This window comes from Pyricularia pennisetigena (genome assembly GCF_004337985.1).
Source record: "Pyricularia pennisetigena strain Br36 chromosome 7 map unlocalized Pyricularia_pennisetigena_Br36_Scf_7, whole genome shotgun sequence".
Classification (NCBI taxonomy): domain Eukaryota; kingdom Fungi; phylum Ascomycota; class Sordariomycetes; order Magnaporthales; family Pyriculariaceae; genus Pyricularia; species Pyricularia pennisetigena.
The window spans coordinates 956,824-976,453 of NW_021940919.1; the positions used below are offsets into that span (position 1 = coordinate 956,824).

The 19,630-nt window shown below is 37.1% G+C and overlaps 4 protein-coding genes across 4 annotated transcripts; 2 read left to right on the forward strand and 2 right to left on the reverse strand.

Annotated features, from left to right (window-relative positions):
- Positions 1 to 11,744: 11,744 nt before the first annotated feature.
- Positions 11,745 to 12,215, forward strand: PpBr36_09899 (uncharacterized protein; the record flags this gene model as incomplete). The annotated part of the gene is made up of 1 exon (XM_029897018.1): positions 11,745 to 12,215. The coding sequence occupies one exon, from the start codon at positions 11,745 to 11,747 to the stop codon at positions 12,213 to 12,215; it is 471 nt and encodes a 156-aa protein (XP_029745400.1).
- Positions 12,216 to 13,419: 1,204 nt separating this feature from the next.
- On the forward strand, positions 13,420 to 13,560 carry PpBr36_09900 (uncharacterized protein; the record flags this gene model as incomplete). The annotated part of the gene is made up of 1 exon (XM_029897019.1): positions 13,420 to 13,560. The coding sequence occupies one exon, from the start codon at positions 13,420 to 13,422 to the stop codon at positions 13,558 to 13,560; it is 141 nt and encodes a 46-aa protein (XP_029745313.1).
- A 2,068-nt stretch (positions 13,561 to 15,628) lies between these two features.
- Positions 15,629 to 16,012, reverse strand: PpBr36_09902 (uncharacterized protein; the record flags this gene model as incomplete). The annotated part of the gene is made up of 1 exon (XM_029897020.1): positions 15,629 to 16,012. The coding sequence occupies one exon, from the start codon at positions 16,010 to 16,012 to the stop codon at positions 15,629 to 15,631; it is 384 nt and encodes a 127-aa protein (XP_029745018.1).
- Positions 16,013 to 17,371: 1,359 nt separating this feature from the next.
- On the reverse strand, positions 17,372 to 18,511 carry PpBr36_09903 (uncharacterized protein; the record flags this gene model as incomplete). The annotated part of the gene is made up of 5 exons (XM_029897021.1): positions 17,372 to 17,428; positions 17,536 to 17,672; positions 17,767 to 17,878; positions 17,987 to 18,124; positions 18,224 to 18,511. Coding segments are annotated over 5 exons (732 nt in total), but the record flags the coding sequence as incomplete, so codon positions are not given.
- Between the last annotated feature and the right edge of the window lie 1,119 nt (positions 18,512 to 19,630).

Consider the following 19,630-nt stretch of genomic DNA (forward strand, 5'->3'; position numbering starts at 1 on the left):
ATGGGCATATAGGGTTAACACCCCTATTGCAGTTAATAAAGATAAATAAAATAAAAATATCCAAAGACGATATATATAATTATAATAAATATACGTGTGAGATTTGCTTAACTGCAAAATCCAATCGGAAAATAAACAGGACTTTTGCAAATATTATAAATTATAATATATTAGACAGAATCCATTCCGATTTAGGTGGACCCATAAATCCACCCACGTATAATTATTATAAATATTACGTAACGTTTTTGGATAAAAAGTTACGTTATTTACGTGTTGCATTGTTAAAAACAAAGGCTGATGCCCTAAAGGCATTCAATATATATAAGAAACAAATGGATAATGATACCGTTAATATAAATGGTAAAAGAACAATAAAAGAGTTCTTTACCGATAATGGAGGCGAATATATAAGTAACCAATTTAAAATTGCGTTACAGAATAACGGTATTATACACCATTTTACGCCTGCATATACAAAAGAGCCAAATGGGTTAATAGAACGTATAAATTTAACCTTATTTAATAAGGTCAGGGCTATGCTATTTGATAGCAAAGCACCTAACTATTTATGGGGTGAGGCTTTATTAGCCGCTGTATACCTATATAATAACACCCCATATACGGTTTTAAATATGCAGACGCCAGCCAATATATTTCACAATATAAGTGAAAATAATATAAATAATAATGCAATTCACGTAAATAACTATATACAACTTTGGGGATGTATTATTTACTATAACGATAACCATGATAAAGAGAAACTCGAACCTCGAAATAAAATTGGTATTTTAGTAGGTTTTACACCTAATATAAAAATATATAAGATATGGGACCCATATAAGAGGAAATGTCTCCTGGTTAGAGATATTACCTTTCTAACGGATAAATTTTATCTACATATAAACAACGAAAATACCAATATAAATAATATAAACGAGGTCGAATTCTCTTTACCAGATTTCGAGGTAAATCCAGTAAATAATACAAATATAAATAAAGATAATAACGTTGATAAAAATAACATTAATAACGTTAATAACGCGAATAACGTTAATAATGCTGATAAAAACAACGTTGTTACCAATAACAATAATCCCCAAGCAGCTAACAATTCGTCTATAAAAATAAACATAAACAATAAACCCCCAATAAATTCTGCAGAATATAAAATATATAATGACGTTCTATTTACGATACGTGATATTAATAAATCGTTAAAATTTAATTTTAACGAAGATAATTACGTATTAATAACAAATTCGTTAATAGAACCGAATACCTATAAACAAGCCATGGAAAGCCAAGATTGGGAAAATTGGCTGCAGGCTTGCAAAGACGAAAAGAATAGCTTAACAGAATCCAATACTTTTACTATAACGGATTTACCTCCAAATAAAATAGCTATAACTGGGCGCTGGGTTTTTAAGAAAAAACCCTTAAATAATATAAATAATATTCGTTTTATTACGGATATTAATAAACGGTATCGTTATAAAGCCAGATGGGTAGTACAGGGATTCCACCAAATTATGGGTGTTGATTACCTGGATACCTTTTTTACAACTTGTAGAACAGAAACCTGGCATATATTTATAATGCTAGCATTACATAAAGGGTGGTACGTCATTCAATATGACGTTAAGAACGCGTTTTTACACGCAGATATCGATACCGAAATATATATAAAGTTACCTACAGGGCTATATATGGATAAAAAGTATATAAATAAAATGGGTAAATTGAATAAAGCCCTGTATAGTCTAAAACAAGCGCCTAAACTTTGGTATAAATACCTTACCAAAACGCTGATAAAGTTAGGTTTTACTGTTTTCCCATACGACGAAGGCGTATATATAAACCAAGATAATAATAGCCAATTTTTTGGCATTATTATGGTTTGCCACGTCGACGATATTTTGGCATTTAATGCTGATTTATCGTTATTGGATATTCTTTATAAAGAATTATCCAAATATATAAAAATAGAATGTATGGGACCTGTATCCAATTTTTTGGGTAACAGGATAACTATAAATAAAAACAATAAAACCGCTTTTATTAGCCAGGAAGATTATACCAATAAAATATTAAATAAATTCAATATTATAAATAACGAAAAACCTTCTACCATTCCGGGGGTACCAGGTTTAAAATTCGATATAAATAAACATAAAGCTACAAAAGAGGAAATCAAAGATTTCCAACAGAAAGTAGGCTCACTACTATATTTAGCAATAAAAAGCCGCCCAGATATAACATATTGCACGTGCCTAGCCGCCAGGTTTATGGCTAATCCTGGGGCTGAACATTTCAAGATTCTTGAAAATGTTTTTAAATATCTGCTAAAAAATCCCACTTTTGGCCTACAATATAACGTTAATAATATATCCCAACATAACGTTAACAATAACGGATCCAATAAAAATAACGTTAACGAAAAGTTAATAAATAATATNTAGAGATATTACCTTTATAACGGATAAATTTTATCCACATATAAACAACGAAAATACCAATATAAATAATATAAACGAGGTCGAATTCTCTTTACCAGATTTCGAGGTAAATCCAGTAAATAATACAAATATAAATAAAGATAATAACGTTGATAAAAATAACATTAATAACGTTAATAACGCGAATAACGTTAATAATGCTGATAAAAACAACGTTGTTACCAATAACAATAATCCCCAAGCAGCTAACAATTCGTCTATAAAAATAAACATAAAAAATAAACCCCCAATAAATTCTGCAGAATATAAAATATATAATGACGTTCTATTTACGATACGTGATATTAATAAATCGTTAAAATTTAATTTTAACGAAGATAATTACGTATTAATAACAAATTCGTTAATAGAACCGAATACCTATAAACAAGCCATGGAAAGCCAAGATTGGGAAAATTGGCTGCAGGCTTGCAAAGACGAAAAGAATAGCTTAACAGAATCCAATACTTTTACTATAACGGATTTACCTCCAAATAAAATAGCTATAACTGGGCGCTGGGTTTTTAAGAAAAAACCCTTAAATAATATAAATAATATTCGTTTTATTACGGATATTAATAAACGGTATCGTTATAAAGCCAGATGGGTAGTACAGGGATTCCACCAAATTATGGGTGTTGATTACCTGGATACTTTTTCTACAATTTGTAGAACAGAAACCTGGCATATATTTATAATGCTAGCATTACATAAAGGGTGGTACGTCATTCAATATGACGTTAAGAACGCGTTTTTACACGCAGATATCGATACCGAAATATATATAAAGTTACCTACAGGGCTATATATGGATAAAAAGTATATAAATAAAATGGGTAAATTGAATAAAGCCCTGTATAGTCTAAAACAAGCGCCTAAACTTTGGTATAAATACCTTACCAAAACGCTGATAAAGTTAGGTTTTACTGTTTTCCCATACGACGAAGGCGTATATATAAACCAAAATAATAATAACCAATTTTTTGGCATTATTATGGTTTGCCACGTCGACGATATTTTGGCATTTAATACCGATTTATCGTTATTGGATATTTTTTATAAAGAATTATCCAAATATATAAAAATAGAATGTATGGGACCTGTATCCAATTTTTTGGGTAACAGGATAATTATAAACAAAAACAATAAAACCGCTTTTATTAGCCAGGAAGATTATATTAATAAAATATTGAATAAATTTAATATTATAAATAACGAAAAACCTTTTACCATTCCGGGGGTACCAGGTTTGAAATTCGATATAAATAAACATAAAGCTACAAAAGAGGAAATCAAAGATTTCCAACAGAAAGTAGGCTCACTACTATATTTAGCAATAAAAAGCCGCCCAGATATAACATATTGCACGTGTTTAGCCGCCAGGTTTATGGCTAATCCTGGGGCTGAACATTTCAAGATTTTTGAAAATGTTTTTAAATATTTGCTAAAAAATCCCACTTTTGGCCTACAATATAACGTTAATAATATATCCCAACATAACGTTAACAATAACGGATCCAATAAAAATAACGTTAACGAAAAGTTAATAAATAATATAAATAATATAAATAATATAAACCTGCAGGATAAAAGCCAAAATAACGATAATATGTTATTTATTAAGGGATATACAGACTCTGATTGGGTTAACGACCTAAATCAAAGACGTTCCACTACTGGATATATATTTAGCCTGTCCAACAGTTATAACATAAATAACGATAACAATATAATAAGTTGGACTTTTCAACTTCAGAAAACGGTAGTTTTATCGTCGACTGAAACTGAGTGTATGGCTTTACGGGACGCCGTTAAAGAAGGCATATATTTAAATAATATGCTAAATTATATAAATAATAATTTAAAGTTGGGTTTTAACATTAAAACCCCTTTAATTTTAGTGGATAATACGTCTACCATAAAGCTCGCGGAAAACCCGGAATTTCATAAAAGATCTAAACATATCGATATAATATATCATTTTAGCCGCGAAGCTATGAATAATAATTTAGTTGAGTTGAAATATATACCAACTAAATTAAATATAGCTGATTTTTTAACCAAATCAGTACCCGGACCTTTGCACAAGGATCTATTATCCTATGCAAATGTTAATAACGGTGCAGAAGATAATAATAAAAATAAATAAAATAAAACGTATCCACTCGCTAATTTGTTTATTATTTTATATAATAAATAAATTACGGGGGTATGTGAACATGGCTAGCGCAGGGCTAATTATATTAGCTACCCTGCATTATCTTATAACGGCTAGCACGGACTAATTTTATTAGTCACCCTGCATCGAATAAATAAATAAATAACAAATAAAACGTATACGCGTTTATACACACAAAGCTTTATATATTACGTCTTTGTTCATAGTTTCAACAACAAAACAAATACGTCATATATAATCTAGCTTAGTGGTATAATGCACGTACCATAATCTATATCATATATACGTTGAAGTGCGTGGGTTCGAATCCCGTTGTGGTCGCAGATTTTCTGTGCATGCATAAGCACAATGGGCCGTTAGGCTCAATAGGTCGGCAGGTTAGTCACATGAATAAGGCCAAATCATGTGACGTGACCCCGCATTCCGGACATCCGGATCGAAGATCTGCACCTACGGATTCGAACACGTAATTCACAACTTAGCCTTAGATTCATCACCTTCATAACCTTCATCGATTCAACGATTCAACGAATCGATTGTGCAACAACAATATATCATCTCTATTACCCGCTAGCAGACGGTTATCTGCCACTTCAACGTTCCATCAGCCTTATACGTGATCCACTTTTCCCCGCGTTCAAGATTAAGCTTATTCTATCTCGTAACCTCCTCACATATACCGACCTTATACCAGAAATTAAATTAAAATTGAAAAAGCTCGTTTTTTAGACGATTTACGCATTCGAAATACCTTATATAATATGCCTAACTTGGGTTATTACCAACGAACAGCCAAATTAGCTACCTGGCTTAATATTTAATTCCGTGGGTTAATATTATGCAAATCGGGGGTTTGAATCCGGGGGTTATTACAATTTTGGGGGTTTTTTCCAATTCGGGGGTTCGTCCATTTCGGGGGTTACAGGTCGGTACAAAAGGTTTAATTATCCAGGGGGTTCATATCGGGAGTTCGAATCGGGTTGGGACATAAAAGGGATTTTTTCTAAAGTTTTATTTTTTATATATTTTTCTTTTCCGATTTTATGTAAATAGTAGCAAAAAAAACGGGGTGTTAATTATATGCGTTATTTAACATGTAATAGGCTAACTTTTATTTATATATAAACCATAATAAATAGTGCCGAAATGGGGCTGTTGGGGCTATTAAATTTTCTATTATATTTTATATATTGCAAAAATTGCGATTTAAAATTAGCGAATGGGGTTTCACCCTATACCGGGTTTAATACCCACCCTGCATTTACGAGTCAGCTACCCTGTACCGGGTTGAAATTTTCACCAAATCAGCAAATTAGTGCGAACCCAAAAATGGTTTATATGGAAATAAGGGTGTTTTTTCAACAACGTATATAAAATAATTTTTCGGAAAATCGTGTGCGGTACCAAAACTTTTGCGGGGTGCGGACCCCCACTTCGATGTCGGAAAATATATAAGGGAGATAAAGCAAAGTTCCCCCCACCAATGAATTAAATTTATTAATCCCAAATTTAGTGAACAATTTAGTGCATTTAAACCCTGTAATTACAGGTTTTTACAACGCAACTAGTACCACGCCGCACCTAGGCGAATGCCTAAACCCCTGTTAGCAACCCATATTGTTAACAGTAGTTTATTCCGGGTTTAAAAAAATATGCGTATATTTATAAACGGTTTGCGGGTTCCAAAAAAAGCTATGTTAAGTAAAATTAGTTTTAGTAATAAAAACCGTGTATTTATATTTACGTTTCAAATGGATTAATCGATTAATTTGGGGTTCGCGGCGGGATAATATTATATATTACGTAACTGCTGTTACCCTAATTTGTTTATTAGGATTATTTAGATAATAATAATATTATTGCAAATAACCGAAATAATTTGCAATATTATATTTTTCCCGTACCAGGTTTTTACCAGCAAAATAATATTTTTTATATTATATAAAACCCGGTATATATATTGCACTTAGTTATAATATGGGATTCGTACAGGAATATTAAAGGGTTTGTAAAAGTTTAAAAACCATGTAGCAGCTAAGGAAACGAATTTGTATTATAGGTTTAAATTACCAACAATTTCGGTTTTGGCGTATAATTCCGGGAGGATGTGTACGTCGGAAAAGGTATTTACCGCCGCGTGTACGGGATTGGAACCGCGAAAAATTGCGTCGATTTGGTGGGAAAACGAAATATATATAGGCGTATTTCCGGAAATTATATATATATAATTTAATACGAATATATAAAAATTTGCGGAAATAATGGTTTTTTTTAATGGGTGGATATATAACGTATTATATAATATATACCTTATACGGATTGTAAAATTAGTGGTTCTGCGTTATTTATATTAAAATTTATATGTAAAAATTCCTTTCGCTTTTGCGATTTTCCTTGTATAAATTTTAACGGATTATAATCGTTATTGGTAAAATGCGAAATGCGTATCGATAGTATTTATAGGTAAATGTATAATATATTAAATAAAATTTACCCTATACGGATTGTAAAATAAATAATTTTGCGATATTTCGATTAAAATTTATATGTAAAAATTCCTTTCGTTTTTGCGATTTTCCCTATATAAGTTTTAACGGATTATAATCGTTGTTAGTAAAATGCGAAAAAGGTATCGATAATATTTATGGGTGGACGTATAATATATTAAATAAAATTTACCTTATACGGATTATAAAATAAATAATCTTGCGATATTTGGATTAAATTTTATATGTAAAAATTCCTTTCGCTTTTGCGATTTTCCTTGCATAAATTTTAACGGATTATAATTGGTATTGTTAAAATGGGAAATGGGTATCGATGGTATTTTTGGGTTAATAATAGGGATACCGCCATAAACGGATAAAAGGCGGGTTATATCCAATTTTTAATTGGCGTACCGGGTGCAAAAAGTTTTGGATTTATAAAAAAGGTTTACTAATTCCTATTTTCAACGATGTTTTTTTTCGATATTTTGCGTGGTTATAGAATAATAAGGGAGTGTCGGTCGCAAAAAGGCCAAAAATACCGCCATAAACGGCGAAAATCGACAAATTGTCCTCAGATTTGAACCAAAGCGTTTTTTGGATGGACCCACAGGTACATTGCAAAGCCGTAATTAAGCTACGAAGTGGAGCGAAGAGAACGGAGTGGATTAATTGTGGAGCTTTGGGCTTCAGGGATGAGCCCTGAGACTATTAGCCACTGTATTTGGAAAGATATTTAAATATTGAGTAAAATGTGTAATTTTTCATTATATTTAATTCTTATTTCAAATAGTGGTGTATAATATTGATTTTAAAATAAGGTACAATATTTGTAGCCTAGCAGACCTTATATTGCAAGGTGCATGCAATTATCGATTAAAACAAAAGTTTTATTAATATTTTCATATTAACTAACAATTTGTTAAAAAACTGAATAATCTACGCAAATAATGGTAAAATTGAAAAGAGCTTTAATGTATCCATTTTCTTATAAATTCAGAAATAAATGTGATTCAATTTTTTTTATAAACTTTATTTAATTAAATAAAGCAAAAAATAGAAACATAATACAAATTTAGCATTTCTTTTTATAAAAAAGAATAAAAGGCTGGTATTAAAAGTCGAATTCTACGTTAACGTTCGTTTAAATACGTAATTCACTTCTTCAAATTTTGGTTTTATCTATGTTAAAATTGATAAAAATGTAAAAGCATTTCGTTTGTAAAATATACACAAAATTAAATATACCTTACCTATCCGCACATTTAACGGCTTATATAACCGGATATACGTACCAAATTGTATTATTATACTAAATATATGTATACCACCCCCTACGTGCAAAAACCATAAAATCTGGCTGCAAAATCAAAATAATATAAAATTAATTAAATAAAGCAAAAGAATTTATAAAATACACATTTAGCATTTTTTCTTATTAAACAGCTTTTAAAGCCGATATTATAAATTGGATTGGATTTAGACGTTTGCTTACCTACGTAATCGAATCTCTAAAGCGTCGGTTTTATTATCGTCAAGTTTAGTAAAAATATAAACGAGTTTCGAGTGTAAATTATATATAAAAAAGTATATATTTTGCCCATCCGCTTATTGAACTGCTTATATAATACAGTATATATACCAAAATCTTGTATTACGGCATATATACATATATATATATTTATATATATTTACGACACTCCCCGTGCCAAAACTATAAAATTTGGTTAAAAATTAAAATAATATTAAAAAAAAAACGAAGAAACAGTACCGCTATAAACGGATTAAGGGCAGGTGGTATTTAATTCGACCGTTATAACAGATAAAAAAATAAATCAAATCGCTGCTAATAACGGTATTAAACGCTATTTTCAACGATATTTTCTTTTTTTAAAATTTTGCGTGGTCGTGGAATAATAAAGGAATATCGGTCGAAAAAAGGCCAAAAATACCGTTATAAACGGCGACAATCGACAAATTGTCCTTAAACCTAAACCAAAACGTTTTTTAGATGGACCCACAGGTACATTGCAAAGCCGCAATTGAACCACGAAGTGGATCAATTGTGGAGCTCTGGGGTTCAGGGATAAGCCCTGGGACTAAATGAAACCGTTCTTAATAGCGGTACTAAATATTATTTTTAATTTGCAAACCGCTTATTTTTGCGATTTTTATTTATTGTTTCATAACGGAGTGTTGGTCGCCGAATTGACGAAAACACCTAGTCTCAGGGCTTATCCCTGAAGCCCAGAGCTCCACAATTGATCCACTTCGCTCCACTTCGTGGCTCAATTGCGGCTTTGCAATGTATCTGTGGGTCCATCCAAAGAACGCTCTGGTTCAGGTCTGAGGACAATTTGTCGATTTTCGCCGTTCATGGCGGTATTTTTGGCCTTTTTTTAACCGAAACTCCTTTATTATTCCACAACCACGCATAATATTAAAAAAATAAATTATCGTTAAAAATAGCGTTTAATACCGCTATTAGCAGCAATTCGATTTATTTTATTATTTGCTATAATGGCCGAATTCGATACCACCTGCCCTTAATCCGTTCATGGCGGTACTGTTTTTTCGATTTTTTTTTCGATTTTCGATTTCTTTTAATATTATTTTTAATTTTTGACCAAATTTTATAATTTTTGCACGTGGAAGGTCGTTTATGTTTATATATCGTTATACTAAATTTTGGTGCATATATTGGATTATATAAGCAGTTAAATAGGCGGATAGATAAAGTATATACTTTTTTGTATATAATTTACAATCGAAACTCGTTTATATTTTTACCAATTGTAACGATAATAAAACCAAAACTTCAAAAGTCCGACTACGTATATAAATAAACGTCCAAATCCAATCCTGCCTATAATTTCGGTTTTAAAAAATGTTTAATAAAAAAAAATGCTAAATGTAAATTTTATAAATCTTTTTGCTTTATTTAATTAATCTTATATTATTTTTGTTTTGCAGCCAAATTTTGTGGTTTTTGCACGTGGGGGGTGGCATATATATATTTAATATAATACTACACTTTTGTACGTTTATCTAATTATTTTAACCGTTAAATATGCGGATAGGTAAAGTGTATCCAATTTTATATATATTTTGCAATCGAAATCTTTTTATATTTTTACCAATTTTAACATTAATAAAACCAAAATTTGTAAAAGTGGATTATATATATAAATAAACGTTAACTTGAAACCCAATTTACAATACCGGCCCTTTTTATTTTTTTATAATAAAAAATGCTAGATTTGTATTATTCTTATTTTTTTGCTTTATTTAATTGAATAAAATTCCTTAAAAAAAACTTATTTAAAATTTATTAACAAATTTATAAAAGTATGTATCAATCAAAAATATTTTCATTTTACTAATATTTGCGTAAATTATTTAATTTTCTAACAAATTGTTAATTTATATAAAAATATTAATAAAACTTTTATTTTAATCGATAATTGCATGCACTTTGCAATGTTAGGTTTACTAAGCTTTAAAAACTGTAAATTTAATTAAAGCTACTATTATATACCATTATATAAAATAAAAATTAAATATAATGAAAAATTACAAATTTTATTTAATATTTTAATATCTTTCCATATACAGTAGCTATTAAAACGCGGCCGGCCTTCAAATAATCAATAAATTCCAATTAATTTAACGCAAATTACTATATATATTTATAATTTATATTTGTTTTTTTATTCAAATATTTAATTATTTATTATAATTACACCATTTCTTTTTGCTATTATAATGCGAATATATTATATATACCCGCTATAAACGGTAAAATACTACAAATTATCCTAATATTAATAAAATAATTATCAGCGATATCGCAATTTTAGGTATATTATTAATAATACCGTTATAAACGGCGAAATGCGACAAATTATCGTTGGTAGTACCGCCATAAACGGCGAAATGCGACAAAATATCCTCAAACTAAAACGAGCGCGATTTTTTCGGCCAATGTAATTGGTCGAAAAGCCATGTGGCTGAAAGGTATATGGAGCGCTCGGTCCCCACTGCGGAGCAGGGGGGTCTAGTCTGAGCACTAAGACTAGAAAACACCGCTATAAACGGCGAAAATCGACAAATTGTCCTCAGCTTTAAAACAGAACGTTTTTTGGATGGACCCACAAATACATTGCAAAACCGTAATTAAACCACGAAGTGGAGCGAAGCGAACGAAGTGGATTAATTGTGGAGCTCTGGGCTTCAGGGATGAGCCCTGAGACTATCGCGTAACGCTTTGAGAGGAAGGCCCACAACGCACAGCCCCCATATATAACAGCGACATGAAATATTTAAAACCCCTACCCCACCGCCAAAACTCAGATAATTTTTACAAACTCTTTTGAAACCCAGACTTCAAATGATAACGACGCAGGTTTTCGTTGAGCGCCGGATAAGACGCGTAATTTAAAGAGACGGCAAGATATATATTTAACCTCCAGCGTTTGACAAAACCCAACTTTTTACGCTTATTATTTATTTTTTTAGCTTCTCGGAACCATTTTATCAGTCAACCGGTCGCAGGCTTTAACTGCGCAATTCCTCATCATGGCCAAATACCCAAGCAATAAAACGCGCGACATTAAACCGATTAAGGAGCGACTAACGGTGCCATGGGGTATCGGTATCAACGAAAAAGACTTTGAAAAGCTTATAACCGGGTACGAAACCGTCGATATGGACGGACAATGGGACGTGCTGGTTGAAAATCCCGACAAAGACGACAATTCTATTATCTCTGTTCATTTTGTGCGGAGTTGGACCGGCCATGACATTTACATCCTTCATTTACACAATCCAGACCCCAAAAATGGGGCTAAAGTCCATAGCATTACCTGGGAGGGGAATAAAAACGGCGTCCGTATTGATGCGGAACAGGCGCAAAAAGAGGCAGTGCTTTTGGCTAGGGATTTGCTGAAGTGCGAATTCGACGAACTTCCACATTACGATTTTAACGAGGTTTATAACCATCCTGCTTATTCTAGAAAACAGCAGAAGCAGAGAAAGGCCAGCGGCTAATTAAAATTCGAGGAAGTTGGAGGGCATGTGTCTTTTTTGTTCTTTTTCCTTCTTTTTTTCCAATGGGCGAGAGACTCTATGCGGTGTATGTTTTAATTCCTTTTCTCCTTCTTTGTTTCTTTATTTGTTTGTTTATTGAAACCGCAATTAGACCATGAAATACGGCTGGGTCGCTTGTATAACAGCAAAACATTATTGGCAACAAGTCCCCCCGCCAGCTGATGTGTAGGCTGCGACAGACAGGCCGTATGAAGAAACGAGCCAGCGTCGTCAGCCTCAGCCTCCCGCTGGGGACCAGCCTGCAGTCAGGCGAGAGCCGCAGGATCTCAATCTCCTTAATTGCGACTGCCGGTCCCGACCCAAAACTCTTTCTATCTATTGAAGCCGTGTCGAAGTTATTTGTGCCTCGGGAATGGTCTTGTCTGTCTTTTGCCTGGGTGAACTCACTTCTTTTGTTCGCCATGTTTCTATATCGTTAGAACTCGCTTCAGGACATCGGTTTCTAATAGGCACTATCTAACATGGCCATAGGCATTAAAGGTTCACTCTAAAATACAGAAATCTGGGACCAAGAGGCCCGAACGCCCTTCGCATGAGCACCGAGGGCGGTTTCATCAAAAAAGCCACCCTTTTCTCGATGGACGGAGGCGACCCCAAGACTGAGGAATACCGAGAAAACCACATCTCTACACTCGAGTTGAGCTTTGATATTGGGCTGGACTATCTAGAAAACACTTTTGGCTAGCCAGCTGATGTTTTTGGCCCACCCAGTGGTAACATTAGGCCAACACCTTTTAGGACTTTTCCCCATCCAATTCCTACCTAAATCAATCCCATTTCCTGGCGGGTTGATATACATAAATAAAAGCCTCGGCCAACAGCACAAAAAAAAGAAATGAAAAAGCTGACAATAACTGTAAAAGACCAAAATGAAAAATTAGAGAATAAAAACAGAGAACCTAATTATTACCGCGCAAATGGGAGAATACAAGTTAAAAGTGGTTTCGTGGCAACGAAAATCAAACTCTGCCAAAAAGGTTAACAAGTGTTTGCGTACCCAGTGCAGAAAAGCGTTGTGTAAGTTAAAAAAATGGAGTGAAGTGAATGCTAGATAGTCTAGCTCGTCATATACGTCCAAACTGAACCTCCTTGTTTTTCTTTTGGTCTCCAAACGTGCAGGATGACAACAAAGTTCCGCGCGCAGATGCTCATGAAGCCCATCGGCCTATCCGCTACTACGAACTCCTTCCCTATGATTAACCCACCGCGTAACAAGAGCGCCAGCTTCATGATATTGCAGACGCGGTGGACGTACGCGAAGGAGATCCCAGCAGGACAATACTAACTGGTGGGGCGCGAGTTGTGCAACTTGGGTGACCCCAACAAGATCGAAGACTGGCAGTGGACCACTTCAAAATGATTTACTTGTGGGTTTTGCTTTGCGGACCCCCTGCTCAGACAGGGGTTCCCTAAAATCTGCATCACTCAAAACCATACATAGACTTTTGTAGTTTCAAGGCTCATCCCTAAAGCCCAGAGCTCAACAATTGATCCACTTCGTGGCTCAATTGCGGCTTTGCAATGTACCTGTGGGTCCATCCTAGTTTCAATTCTTAGACTAGACCCCCCTGCTTCGCAGTGGGGACCGAACGCTCCATGTACTGTGGGGAGATACTTATTCTGAGAGGAGATTAGTCTCAGGGCTCACCCCTAAAGCCCAGAGCTCCACAATCGATCCACTTCGTTCCGCTTCGCTTATTTGGATCAAAAACATGAATAGGTCTTAGAGTAACAAGGGTCACACTACTCGTCTGAAGATTTACAAGATTTTATAACGTTGTTAAAATGTTTCCAAAGCAATGTTGACTTCCTAGTTTATTAATAGATGCGGTGTTGACAGGGGGCTTTAGGTGGTGTGGTTCATCGGGGACAGAAAATCAGTTTATATGCAGTTTATGGAATATTGTTGTTGCTAAAAGGGAAAAGTTTCATCACTTCCATACATAGTTGCATAGAATGGGGAAATAATGCTCCGAGATCTAGCTGGCAACAACATCATCACTGCGGGGCTTATTCACAGCATATCATAAGTTTCCGGGCAGATCTGGGTGACAAAAAGATTGTTTTGTGGGAATTGATGGAGCTCTTAAATTGTGTCCATATAAGTCTAGGCACTTAGGTCATCTGGAGACTACTGTCAGCTGGTTCTTCCCTACCTTAAATAACAACCCGTCTCAGTAGCTACACCTTGAGCGCTTCGTCAATCGCCAAAACCAAATCCATATTTCAAAGTTCGTCAAGGTAGTTTTTCCCAAGTGACTCCGTCGCGATCCTTTTGGAGGTCGGCATCTTTACCAACGGCTATTTTCGCTTACGACTAGAGCCTTGCCAAGGCATGCAGAGGGGCACAGTTAGAGGTACGGACGCATTGATCCTTGTCTGCTCAACGACAACCTGCTCTTGGTTTGCAATCTTTTTTCTAAAGATATATCGGCTGTAAGAAGCAGTTCGAACCGCCTCGGCAAACACGAATTCAGCTTTTGCAGGGACGATATACTCATCTACGACTTTGCGCAGGCTTTACTGCACACGAACGCCGCCGAGGTGATAATCCTCCGCATGCTAATGCCGGAAAAGAGGGTTGAGGCGCGGGATTATGTCCAGTGGTGCATAACTCCGGCCATATACCGGCGCGTACATGAGATTTGCGTTGTTTGTTTCTACTTTCTCGAACATATTCCACGTGCATTCACTAACCTTCATCTCGATACATAATATAGCAAGTGAAACAGGTCAACTACGGCCTGGCGTCTTTGCTGGTGCTGCATGTGTTCTTGACCCTCTTGTGGCTCCTTTGGTAGATCCATATAAACAAAGCCTCTCATAAGACCTGTTCTGCAGTGCATGTGACTGAAACGGTGGTCTCGGCCGCAGCATTGGCATAAAAGATAGGCGGGCTAGGGAGCTGATAAAAGAGGCTTGATGGACACATTATCTATAGCAATTTTTATACTGCACCGATCGCCTTTGGCTCACATCAAAAAGCAGGGAGGTAGTCTTTGAGGCGCCTGAGATCTCATTTGGGGAAAATCGATCGAGGACATAGCAGCTGGCGCATCATTGCTTTTCTAGCGCGGAATCCATGGTCAATATTACGCACCAGAGTTGCATACGGCCACCCTAATCCGAGAGAGTGCTCTAGCATCAAAGTACCGACTAATAGAGCTTGAACAACGAAGCCGGAATGGCTATGACAGACACGAAATGAATGAAATGGTTCTACTGTGATTCTCATGTGAGAAAAAGCAAAAGACTCCCACAATCCTCCTCTTCATGGATATATATATATATATATATATATATAAAATCACACTCGCTCTTCAAAGGGTGCTCGATAAATATAATGCATTCAACTAGCTCCCCCGGCGCCCTCCAAGGATCTCTGCGGCACGGGCCGGCGGCTGCGGGTTGTTTTCTGCGTCAAGCTGGGCGGTGATCTTGTCCTGCTCGGCCTGGGACTGCCCTGGGTTGGCCTTGATGAGCGGCTCGTTCGCCTTGGCCGTTGCCGCTTTTCCGTTCGTTGCCTTGGCATTATTCTTTCTGCCGCTCCTTTCTCTATTGTTCTTCACCGGCGAGCGCTCCGCGAGGGTAGACACGTCGGCATCGCGGACCGTTATTGTCAAGGCGCTGACCAGCCCGCCTGAAGCGCGGCGCTCAAGGTGCCCACCGGCCTGCCCTCCAGCCAGGACTGATGGTAAGACCAGGGAGAGGACGGTGGCAATCGTTGTGATTTGCATTATTGCCAAGAGGTACAAGGATAGATGGTTTTAGGACAAGAAGTTGACTAGGTAATTATTTAATGATGTGGGATCAATCTTTTAGGGTATCAAAAAGCCACGTCCCGCGTGTAGATGAATGACAGTGGAAGAAAAAGTAGGCCGCGGATAAAACCTGGGTAATATCCAAATGCTGGATGCCAAGTATCTCTCTTCGTTATGATCAGCTACGGACGGTGAGTCTTTGCTTATGTACGTCGGGCTCTGGCAGCGCCATTCCTCACATTTCCTCCTACCCATGTGCGGTCTACTTTGTCTAAACCACCATCCTTGGCGAAGCATGATGATCCAAGCAACTGTAACGCTTAATAGGATCCAAAGCTTGTTTGACAATGCAAGGCAAGTCTCCCCATGTCAGAGGGTCGAGTCATTTGTCCTGGGTAGCAGTCAAAACCATCCTCGCCTACTGCGTCGTCTTTTGTCCACACACCTACCTGTTCGCTTTGCACAGCATTTCAGCGCCCCTCTTTTCTGTCTGGCCGATCGACAGAACCACAACCAAGGAGCTCTTTTAATTTCCATTCTTGGCCCCCCGTTGAAACAGCTCTGGGAGAATACATGGTGCGTGCAGATTCGTCATGGTTGGCCACTCACTACTAGAAATCGAAGATGGTCCAAGCCAATATCTTTCTTTGGCTTTACCGAAAGCTGATCTTACTAAGTATTCTAGTAAGTTATATGCATGCACAAACAAACGAGAAAGAAATACGAAAGCTTGGTTACATGTCTCGTACTCGATTTTCTACAAGACGATACGGTCTCCGGGCTTGAAGCGGAATCGAGCACTATTAATCAACTTTGGCAGCATCGGCTGCTGGGGAATCTCTCTGTTTCGCCACTCGGTTCGTGTTCGCAGTAACAGTTCATTAGCCGAAACAATAGGGCAAGATCTACGAGGGTGATGCATGCATGTTACAATGTTCCGTTTTCACATCCTATCCAAGAACTCCGAACATTTATGTGCTCATATTTGTTTGTATACAGCTGCATAAGATGCCACAACCCTGAGAGGGTGGGGAAAAAACCAGAGGAAAAAAAGGGCTTACTCTGCTACCAGATATACAGTGGGAAACAGCGTTGCGGCCCGGTCCAAAATGGAACTTGGCAACATCTGTAGGATCCCTGAAGGTATCATAAGCTTCCAACATAAAGATTACTAGAGGTTATATCCTGTTGCCATTGGTCGCTTCATATCAAGTACATGCCCATCAGGTATGTACTTGAAGAGACCCGAGTCCACTGAAAGTTCTTGCAGGAGTTGTCCCAGTGGATCAAGTCCAAGGTTGCTTGCCTCTCTAGCTGTCCGAGATTTGGCAAAGATTACTTGGGCGACAGCCAAAAGTCGAACCAATTTACAAAACTGCTGAAACTTTGCTCCTTTGCTCACCTCTGTTAAGGGTCAGTGGGGTTAGGCCGTGTCTTTTATGAGAATATCAGTCAGCACATCTCGAAGAAAGGTCATCTAGCCTGGAGCAAATACATACTGCAAACCCATGGCCCACATTCGCAAAGATCTGCATGTTGAACTGCTTGCCGCCCTCAGACAGGATCTGAATAGTCTCGCTACGTTCCTTGGGCTCAAAAAGTTCATCTGTACTCGGCAACAACAAAAACAAGGGTTCTATGGTTGGGTTTGATTTGGTCAGTTTCTGCCTCGGTCTCCCTCGCAGACATGCTTTTCGGATATCGCTGGTTTCACGCCCAATACAACTCACCGTTCACTCCCAAAACATCGCTCTCATTAAGAAAAGAAGGGTGAGCGACTGTTCCGGCCTTGCCAATCCCCTCGGCATTCAGCTGCCTCGCAACGAATCGGGAGCGCCCCAGCTGATGATTGTTAGCAACCGTGTGCCGACCCGGGTCTTTTCAAAGAACAAAAAAAAAAACAGAGAAAAGGGAAACAACAAAAGAATCTAGGGCTGACCAGTATCCCACGCAAACAAACTTGACGCTCTCGCTCGAGCCGTATTTTGCCTTGACGTCCTGGATCCATTTCTTGCCGACCTCGTCAGAAGCACCCAAGTGCTTGTTCACCCGAGCGTTGAAATCAAAGCTTGGGTCGGCCAATGGCGACTGTGAGTGTTTTCATACGCCATCCTGCCCGTCGCCTTCCACCGAGTTAATAGTATGAAACGAAAAATTGCAGAGGAACAAGTTAGGCAAGCTAGTTACCCTAAGGAAATAATCCACGCCCGGCGTCAGGTAACCGCACTTGGCAAAAGCATTCATCATCAGGAAGCTCTTGGTGTGGAAGCCAAAAGCGTCCGTAAAGTAGAGCAGCACGTGGCCGTTGGCCTTCTCAGGGGGAGGGTCTCGCGACTTACGTGTCGACGCCCTCAATCTACTCGACCGTCCCCGTCGCCTCGCCGGTGTCGATGGCGCCTTGGATGCAGCACAGATCGGTGGGTTTGGCGAATATCTTGTCCATGGCTTACCTTTCTTTTGATCTTTCTGATCTTTCTGATATAGTTTGGTTTTTTTTTTTTTTTTTTGCTTTGTTTTGTTGCTCTGTAATGGGACGTTTGAGCATTGACGCGATACTGGGTTCGCGGATGTCCCCCGTTAAACTTGGACGCAGAGACTCAACATGCGATGACTCAAGGATCTGCCACTGGGTTCGTCCGGCCCCATTTCAGGTACGGAGTCCAGCGACTCCATCCTTGTGACGCCCTTTGGCTAAACCAGTTTTGTACCGCCCCAGTCAAAGGCTTTAAAGACTTTCATACCTTGTACGGAATTCGAGAATCATGTGTCATTCGTGATCCTCATTCCTTTGCTTTACCTGTTCCCAGGGCGTGCCGCGTAAGATTCCGAACTAGAGTTGGCATGCACGCGCGTTTTCAACCATCTAGCCTAGTTTGCCACTAGAATCGAGAGCATACGAGCAATATTTACAAACATTGCATCAGCCGATTATAACAAGCTCATAACAAACGTACTTGGTGAGGGTGTTGGCAACCAGGAGGGATGATAAAGTGTTAAATGAATATGAAAATAATGCTCACGTACATACTTCTACTGGCAAATAAAGCGTATACTTTATGGTGAATATTATGTAGCTAAACTAGTTAGTATGCTAGTATGGCGTAAGTCTAATGCCGTAAAGCTGTGATGTAAAAATGCGTACCCAGTTTGGCTAGCAGCCCCATACACAAGCATAAATAAATCAACATCCGCGCCTGGTTTATTCATAGAATAACCACAGTAATTCGCAACAATATTTAGCCAACTAATTTAACTACAAAAGGAGCTTTAACATCTTTCTGCAAGGTATGGACCATGGTAATGAATTCACATTGGCCGCTGTTTTGAGCGGCGCATTAGAGAATATCCAGGTTAATGCTAGCTGCGGTTGCAGCTTGGAGAGTTAAGTTTAATTGCAGTAGATTCGTCTATGCGCTGCGCAGATTACGTGGATATTCGTTTTATGTTCCCTTTCTACTTCTTGTGGTTCCATTGGAAATTACTTGACATTTCTTATTATCGGACAAAACGTACTATGCAATCCGGCAATTTAATTTACTGAACGCTACCTACTGCTTATACCCCGCAATAACGCGCAGGGATATGCGAGAATAA